Source organism: Eubalaena glacialis, chromosome 13 (genome assembly GCF_028564815.1).
Source record: "Eubalaena glacialis isolate mEubGla1 chromosome 13, mEubGla1.1.hap2.+ XY, whole genome shotgun sequence".
Classification (NCBI taxonomy): domain Eukaryota; kingdom Metazoa; phylum Chordata; class Mammalia; order Artiodactyla; family Balaenidae; genus Eubalaena; species Eubalaena glacialis.
In genome coordinates, this window is record NC_083728.1 from 757,951 (window position 1) to 767,009 (window position 9,059).

General features: G+C 62.4%; 2 protein-coding genes across 2 annotated transcripts in view; one reads left to right on the forward strand and one right to left on the reverse strand.

Moving 5' to 3' along the window:
- The window catches only part of PRPF6 (pre-mRNA processing factor 6), a 34,748-nt gene extending 32,805 nt beyond the window's left edge, over positions 1–1,943 (reverse strand). The window contains exons 1-2 of the mRNA XM_061207768.1: positions 1,759–1,943; positions 22–190 (exon numbers count right to left, since the gene is read on the reverse strand). Coding sequence (XP_061063751.1) covers positions 22–190; positions 1,759–1,829 — 240 coding nt within the window. The 5' untranslated portion in view covers positions 1,830–1,943. The remainder of the gene's footprint in view (positions 1–21; positions 191–1,758) is intronic.
- Positions 1,944–3,307: 1,364 nt separating this feature from the next.
- SAMD10 (sterile alpha motif domain containing 10) lies at positions 3,308–7,920 on the forward strand. Its single transcript, XM_061208979.1, is given in 6 exon segments — positions 3,308–3,524; positions 3,527–3,670; positions 5,486–5,667; positions 5,748–5,919; positions 6,263–6,403; positions 6,602–7,920. Coding segments are annotated over 6 exon segments (879 nt in total). The 3' UTR covers positions 6,625–7,920.
- Positions 7,921–9,059: the final 1,139 nt, after the last annotated feature.

The following is a 9,059-nucleotide window of genomic DNA, read 5'->3' on the forward strand; positions in this document are numbered from 1 at the left end:
GGGGGGCCCCTCACAAGTCACCTCATCATAGTTGGTGTCATTCAGATCCTCGTCATCGTCATCCGCAGCCTGGCTCTTCTTCATCTGGTCCCCGACAGTCCTCTTGCCTGGGGGCGCATGGCGGTCATCCACAGGATCATTGGCATCCCGGGCAGGCCCGATGTCCGAGCGGGTGGTGAAGCCAGTGGCCCTGCAGGAGACCCCAAGATGCCCATTTATCTGAGTGGCCTTGTTCCTGTGCCAAGACCCTCCACAGCTGTCACCTAATGACACCTCTTTTTCTAACTCCTCTGGGAAACCTCCAAAGAGCCCAGAAGCAGTGAACTCCACACAGCTGTCATCTTCAAGAGAGAAACCTGAGAAGGTTCTGAGGCTACCTTCTGCCACCCCACATTCTCCTTGAGGGAGATTCCCCCGGGCACCAGACCTCTCTGCTCCCAGGTCACAGTCTCCCGTTCCCAACAATCTGCCAATCAGCCCTCTGTCTGAATCCAACCAGGCCCCCAAACCCAACGTGGTCCAGTCGGAGTTCCTCTTCTGGGTTGTTTCAGCCGATGGTGGCAGTGCCGTCCCAGGCACCACGGCATCAGCTTTGCCTCCCTCTCCCTCCCATCTGTCTCTAAATTCTACGGGGTCTACCGCCAAAATCCCTCCTCCGAGGCCATGACTCCCATCACGGCTGGGATACAAGTTAGCTACCCCCGCGCGTAGCTTTCCTCTGCTTCAACACAGCTCTGAGCACGGCGTACTGAGATGTCTACTTCTCCAGTGCCTACAGGGGCTCTGGGCCCTCTGCTCCTGCAGCGCCGCGCCACCCACCGCACGTCCCACCCACACAGACTCCTCACAGTTCCTTCCTCTTCCTCCACGCCTCATCTTCCTTCTCAAATGCCCAACACACAAACCATCAGTTTCTCCTCTAACCCTGCCACATCTGTACACCCCTACGTCCTCCTTCTGAACTTGGCTCAGATGTTGATCGCGGGAACCCCAGAGTTCTAAATCTGTTCCTCTTTATGCACTTATTTATGCAACCACCTCGTCTCCCCTAGTAAACCACAGGTCCTCTGAAGACACTGTCAAGATCTTAGACTTGTGTGTGCCCCAGATTCTAACGTCCATAACGCTGGACATAATACTCCCAACAAGAGAAACCTGATCAAATGAATAACAAATAAACAGGGTGATGATGCCTGCTCACGTACTCAACAATACATGGTAGTCATCTGACCTGGGAGACCCAGTCACAAGGCTCACAGATGCCATCCCTACCCCTGCGGAGTAGAGAGTCTGAAGCAGCAGCAATGTGACCACCAGCACCTCAGGGGAAGAATGAGGTACCACCGTGAGAGGCCACCCAGAGGACTCCAGCCCGGATCGTGGGGAGAGAATCAGTCACGCTCAAGACAAGGATGGGGGGGGGGGGGCCGGTCTGCCCGGCCTGGTGGGGGGAGGGTAGCCACGGTGCTCCGACTACATGACGGAGATTTGCGTCCTCGCCACGGCAGACTCGCAAGACGGTGCTGCCACCCACCCCGGGGACAGAAACCGGGCTCAGAGCCGTCGCTTCAAGCCCAAGCGTCCCGCCTCCTAGGGGCAGATCAGCCTCCCTCGGGTCTGCCCTAACCCAGAGCGCCGTTCATCCCACCAAGATCAGGCCAACCCCGCGCCATCCCTGTTCTCGTCCTCCCCGTCGCTGTCGGCGGCCGCCCAGACCCGGGCCCCTTCCCCCAGCGCGCGGCCCGCCCCAGGCCTCACCCGCGGCCCAGCCCCGGCACGTAGCCGAGCGGGGCGGGCATGCCCAAGAACGGCTTCTTCTTCTTGTTCATGGCGCCGGTGACGCCGACGGCCAAGAAGGGAAGGGATGGAGGCCGCGGCCGGAGACGAAAAGCCACAGACGTCCGAGGCTCTGTAACAGGAAGGATCACGGTCCGCGTCACCCGCGCCCCGGAAGCAGAGCTCGTCGTCCCACATAGCCCCGCCCACCACGGATTCCCTGGGCGGAAGTTTCCGAAACTCGACTTCCGGCGGCTCCCGGCGGCTCTGGACCGCGGCTAAGAGGACAGAGACGCGGCGAGCGCATGTGCTGTAGCGCCCGCTCCTGGTGCGGCGGGCAGGCGATGTGCTCCTGGACTAGCCCTGGGGGAACCTCAAAACTGAGCAGGGGCGGCCCTGCTTACTGCGTGTTTTCGATGCATTTCCGAGACCTGCCTGTACGAGCAGGACCCATGGGTCCCCTTCCTCCCTGAGCCTCCCACCCTGCCCTTCAGAGTCGCCTTGGCCCCGGGGTAGGGCCTAACACACCTGAGCAGGCTGCACACCTAGCCGACTGTGTAGGGCTTGTGCGGGGTGTATGTGCCCTGATCGCGGTACAGACTGCTGCCCTAGCTCTCCGCGCTCAGATTCCTGGGCCCAGTTCGGGCCCCGCCCACACCCCCACCATACCCTGAACATTCCTGTGATTCCGGTGACCGTGGGAGCCCAGACCCTAGAGAGCTAATTGACGAAAATAAATAAATGCAGCAGAACAAGTCAGTATGTGGGCATGGGCGGTCACAGCATGTGGGTGAATTCCGTGTGTGTTGGTGCGCACGGGTGCAAGTCCGACCACCCGTGCTCATATTTTAGGTGGACGCGCAGGACTGTTATCTGGATACATGACTGTGTGTCCATGTGCACCTTTGCTGAGGTGGCGGTGGGACATTCTTTGGTCCCCACATACACCTGGGGAGAGCCCTTGGGCTCTTGGCAGAGCAGGCAAAAAGCTGGTCACAAGTCTAGCCTTCTGCTGGAGCAGGCAGCCCCCAGCCCACCCTGACACTTCTCACTGGAGTCCTGAAGCAAGCACATCCCTCCTGCCTGCTGCAGCCCCCTCGGAGTTTCTCTCTCCTCCCTGTCCCCAGCCTACCCCTTTTTGGTGCCACATCCTGGGCACTGAGCCAGATTCTGGGGCTACAGAGGGAAGGGGAGAGACCCTGATGTCCTCCTGAAGTTCACAGAGTGGGGAGGGGGAGGTAAGAGAGGGTCAAACTGGCTTCTCTGGGGAAGCAAGTGCCCATTCGATGGAGAAACCTCCAGAGAGGTCTGGAGAATGCATGAATAAAGGAATGAGTAAGTAAATTGACAAAGGAGAATGGAGGGAAGTGGTGGGTCTGGCCCCTGACCTAGTCCCCATGGGGCAGAGGGTCCCAGGAGCAGGTAGGACACGCCCTCCTCTCCATACGCAGAGAGGACTAAGGCACCCTCAGATGCTCCTGCAGACGCCTGGACCCCGGGCGGCCGCACAGAGTCACTCGTCCTTGGAGCCATGCCCAGGTGCGCACAGCCGCCCCTTGCCCTGGCAGACGCCCTCCGCGCTCGCACATCCGCGCGCCGCCGACACCCCTCGGAGCTCCCGGAGCGCGCCCCGCTCTCAGGGCTCGGCAGCAGGTGCCTCGCCGCGCAGACTCGCCGGGCACGGGGACCGGCTCGGGCGCGGGGCCGGCTGGGGCGGGGCAGCGGCGCGCGTTCCCCGCCGGCCACACGGCCGCCCTGCGCCCGGCGAGGGGCGTGTGCACCGGCTGGGGACCCGCGGGCCCCATGTTCACGGAGCTGAGGACCAAGGCGAGCCCCACGCGAGGCCGCGCCGGGGCTGCGCGCGCCGGCTTCGGGGAGCACCGGGATGTGGACGGTGAGCAGGGCTGGACCCGGGCGCGGAGCTATCGCGGTCTGGGGGCTCGAGGACCGGAGGGACAGGGCCGGGTCCTAGCGAACTCCGAACTGCAGCCGCGCTCGGAGTAGGGGGCGCGTCCCGGCCGAACGGGGTTCCCGGTGTCTTTATCCCGCGCTGGGGCGAGGGCGGGGGTGGGGGGCGGCGGTCAGGCCTCGGGGATCGGCGCCCCCTGGTTTGGGGGAGGTGACCCGCCGAGGCTCCTGTCCCCAGGCTAGCACCACCCTGCGGTCACCTTTTCCTTCGCACGGAGAAAACCTTCCCCGGCCCCTGCAGTGGGGCCCAGAGGGGGTCCCCGCCCCATTTCCTCCTGGAATTCTGACGTTGGGGCTGGAAAGGAGGGATGGACCGACAGACGGACGGAGAGCCCTCCCCCAGCGCGGGCAGGAAATGGGCGGGGGCGGGGCCCGGCTGGCCCAGGACAGGTGCGGCGCGGGCAGAGGCGTCCGACTGGTTCTCCCGCTTGGAGGGCCCTCCAGGCGAAGCCGTGCGACCCGGGCGCCCGTCCCCCGAAACGTGCCTGCTTAGAATGAGTCTCCTCCCACCGTACTAGAACCACCCTCGGCCGCGCCCTCTGTCTCACCCCAGACCTCAAATTTAGAGTTGCCATCCAATTCCAGAAAGTTGCGAGAATGGGGAGGGAGGAGGGGGAGGAAGATGCGGGTTCCCCTCGTTACTGAAACCTCCTGGGCACACCACCAAGCCCTGCCCTCAGTGGGAGTGAGGGGCTGTGTCTGTGGTAGGGGGGTCACTAACTCTCCTGCTGAGGGGGTGCGGGAAGGACCCCGGCCTGGGAACCCGATCCTGCCTGCTGAGTCAGGGCGCAGATGCTGGAAGATGGGGCAAGGCTGGGCCCTGCTTCCTGTCTCTCCCCAGGGCTCTGTTGACTTGTGGACACCACACGGAGCCTTCATCCATCCATTCAGTCATTCACCATGTTTCTGGGCACCTTCTGTGTCCCGAGACCTGTGCAAGGCCTTGGGGGGAGTCAGTCCGGGTGTCACCCTCCCCTGACTCCTGTCAGCAACCAGCACAGAAATGATGGTAAAACTAAAACGCGATGAGCGTAACGAAGCTGGCGTGGGAAGAGAAAGCACAAGGCGTCAGCCTGGGTCCCCGAGCGCGTGGTTGCAGCCTGCGTGCCTGTGCTGACGCTGCCGTGCACAGGAGCTGCCCTGGGCCAGGGGGCCTGCAGGAATGGGGAGCAGGAACCTTGTGGGCTTGCCCAGAGTTCAGGCTTCTTCTTGTTCACAAGTCACAGCCAGTGAGCATAGCAGGACAGAGGCCAAGCCTCCAACGAACGCCAGGTGGGGCTGCAGGGACCAGGTGCCTTCGACGACGTGGGCAGGCAGCCCAGCCACAGGGGTCTCCCCACTGCACAGAGTCTCCCAGGACGCTGGGGCCGCGTTTCCTCACAGGCAAGTCCTGTGCGTGCGTGCGCCCTGGTCTGATGTGGCTATGCCAGCCCAAGGAGGAGGTCAGGACCGTCCCAGGATAGCCCCACCTGGTTCTGAGTGTGAGGCTCCCTGGTGGGCATGTCCCTCTCTAATTAAACAGAATCCATCCTGCTCCCCAGAGCACAGACTATGCTTCTTGAAGGTGGAGTCCTCAGGACAGCTCGTGCACACTTCCTTCTCTTTGGGGAGGCTTGGGAACCCCTAATTGGGAACGTGCCTCTCCCCTTCCGTGGAGGGAAGATGGGCTGAGCAGGAAGCCGGATCACAGGGAGGGAGCCCCTGCCCCTGACCGCTGTGACCTGGCACCCCTGCTCTGCAGCCACTGCCCACTTCAGCTTCTGCCGGACCCTCCTGGAGCACACGGTGTCGGCCGAGAGCATCCCCTGCCCCCTGCCTCGGACGCAGGGCACCAGCCTCACGTGGCACGACTCCCGCAGCCAGAGGGCAGCTGGCAGCCGGCAGGTCAAGCTCCTTCAGCAGCCCGGCACCGAGGCCCCCCAGGTACCCACCCACACACTACACCCACCTCAGCCCCTGCCCTCCTTGCCACCCCGCTCCACCGGCCACCCCTCTTCCCACAGGGCCGGCTGTACTCTGACCACGATGGCCTGTACCACACAAGTCCCTCCTTGGGTGGCCTGACGAGGCCCGTGGTCCTTTGGAGTCAGCAGGACGTCTGCAAGTGGCTCAAGAAGCACTGTCCCCACAACTACCTCGTCTACGTGGAGGCCTTCTCCCAGCACGCCATCACCGGTGCCGTGGGGGCTGGGGGGCTGGGGTGTGGCAGGGGCGGGCTCCCCGGAGAGCCTCCTCCCCCTCCCCTCTCTCTTCTGCTTCCTCCCCCGTCGGCCTCTCCGTCTGGGTCTTTGTCTCTGCTTCTGTCGTCGCCTGGCTTTGCTCTGCTCAGCCTCTATTCCTCCTTGCCCTCCCTCCGCCTCTCTCCCTCGCTTGCCCTGTCTCTCTGAGTCTCTCGCTGCATCTCTGTCTCTGCCCAGCCGACCCATTTCTTCCTCTCTCTCCCGTCTCTCTCTCCGCCTTTGCTCTCGAAGCCCCTTGAATGGCAACCTCGGCTCAACCCCTCTCCCCTCCCTCCCAGGCCGGGCACTGCTGCGGCTGAACGCGGAGAAGCTGCAACGGATGGGGCTGGCGCACGAGGCGCAGCGGCAGGAGGTGCTGCAGCAGCTGCTGCGCCTGCAGGTGCGCGAGGAGGGGCGGAGCCTGCAGCTGCTCAGCCAAGGTCAGTGGGAGGAGCCAGGAATGCCCACAGGCTCAGAAAGGCCTGGGGGGGGCTGGGCCTCGAGGCCCTGGAGTGCAGGGTGGGTGGGTTGGCCTCAGGAGGGTGGCCGGGGACCCCAGTAAGGGCTGTCCTGCACCTGGGGCAAGAGGGGATGATGCCAGAGGCCCCCGACCCTCCTCACCCCCATTCACCCCATAGCTTCCTTCGGAAACATGTCCTAGCTGCTGCCTAGGCTTGAACGCCGGACCTCAGCACTGTGACCGGAGCCCCTGACGAGGACGAGGCAGAGCTGGCCGTGCAGCCCCTCTCAGACCCCGCGTGAGGCCCCAGGGGCCAAGCCCAGCCCCAGCATCGCCACCTCCAGCCACCTCTGGGTGTGCACTCCAGGCTGTGCCTGCGAGTGGGCGGGCAGGGGCAGGCAGGGACTGCTTGAGTGGGGCCCTTCCTCCCAGGACCTGAGCCCAGGCCCACCCCCTGGTGCTGCTGGCAGCATGCAGGGCAGCCACCTGGAGCCAGAGCCAGTTTGGACATCCCCCCAGACTCCCAAGGAGTCTGTTTATTTATATTCCCTTCACCTGCGCCCTCCATCGCCCGCTGAATCACGCGTCTTCTAGGCATCCTGCCCTCTCCCAGGGCCAGAGGTCTGCCCCCTCGCCCCGTTTACGCCCTCCCCCAGCCCCTAGAGGACTGCCCGCACAGATGGGGTAAGCTGCCAAGGCTCCCTCTGGTGTGTGCCCCTCCCCTGTCCTTGCCCAGAGAATGGTCATCGGCCCAGCCCAGCCAGCCACCGTGCCAAGTGCTCTCACGCATTTTTGAAACCCTTACCACGCCCCCATCTACTCATGGGGACTGGGACACACGCCCAAGACCTGACCCCCAGGAGGACCCCACGCCCAGTGCCCAGCACCAGGCTCACCTGTGTCCTGGCCTTAGGTTGGGGGACAGCTCCCTCCTCCCAGGGTCATGGAGACTGCCTTCCAGGCTTAGTCATGGGTGGGCGTTCCCACTGCCCCTTTCCCAGGAGAACCCGGATCCACACAAGAACTGTTCTGACAGCGGCACCCCCCATGCCCACCCAGTGGAGACCCAGCCAGCACCTGAGCAACCACTCCGTGGGCCCAGCAGAGGGATAGCTAGGGCAGTCCTGGCAGCCCCACCCTCTTGCACCTCTGCCCACTCAATCCCCTAGGGGATTCTGAAAATCTTGGGGACAGATGAGGCTGAGCCACCAGACCCCAATCTGTGCCCTGTGCCAGCCTCAGGATGGGAGGTTGGTTGTTGCAGGTCCCACGTGGAATTTGAACAACTGGCCTGGTGCCCCCCATCCCGTGCGCCTCCCCATGGGAAGCCCCTCATCCTGCCTGGCTGCCCTGAATATCCCTGGCCACCTCATGCCATCACGACATGACCCTTTCCAGGGAGCCCTTCCTGTCTCTCTCCCCTTTTCCCTCCCTGTCTTGGACCCTCAGCCCCGCTGTGTTGCTGTCTCATCTTCCTTGTTTTGCGCTTTTTTATATTCTGACAAAAAAATGAGAAATAAACTTGGTTCTCAAGTGCCGCGAGTGTGGTGTCTGACTCTGGCCACCCAGGCATGTGGGGGACACTCAGAGCCTTGAGTGGGGCCTGGGCCTGGGAGGAGGGGGCGCCTGGGCCAGCTGCCTCCAGCTGGGGCCACCAGGGGGCAGTGGTGTCCCGTCCTGGTGGGGCGCCTGTTTACCCCAGGCCCCTGCTGGCCCCAGCTGCCCCATGGGCCGCACCCAGAGGCACGGACACAGGTGTGTTAGGTTCCTGGGGCTGTTGTAACAGATGACCACGACGGGGAGGCTTAACACAACAGAAATGAACTTTCTCACTGTTCTACAGGCCACAAGTCTGGAATCCAGCAGGGCAGCACTCCTTCCTGGGCTCAGGAAAGAACCCTTCCTCGTCTCTCCAGCTTCTGGGGGCTGCCCTGGGGGGATCCCTGGGGTCATGGACACACCACTCCATCCTGGATTCCGGGGTTACATCACCTCTGCCTAAATCTCCAAATCTCTGCCAAATCTCCCTCCTACAAGGACACTTGTCACTGGACATAGGGCCCACCTGGATAATCCAGGATGATCTCTTCATTTCAAGATCCTTAACTTAATCACGTCTGCAAAAACGTTATTCCAAATAAGGTCCCATTCATAGGTTCCAGGGATCTGAAGTGACTATCTTTTGGGGATCCCCATTTAGCCCCCCACACAAGTGAAAGCCCTGACATAAGAAACACACGTCACAGCACATGCCCCCACACATACCCACACAGCAACCAGACACACAAATACTAACACAGAGGCATAAACCGAGCCCTGCAGTCTGGACACACACGCACCGACACACAGAGACACGATGACACCAGCATCCAGACACACAACACACTGACACACAGGGTCCCAGCATCCCATGACCTCCTAACATACAGAAAAACACCAGGCACAGTGCACCCCATACACAACACACACAACATCACACGATGCCCTGACATGCAGACGCGCTGTGGCCTGGACACACATCCACCAAGACCCAGACGTCCCCCCACACCTTGTGTCCAGTCACTTGGATACTAACATACGACCAGCATCTTTCTCACCTAGTACAGGACACAGAGACATACCCTGACACCTTGATG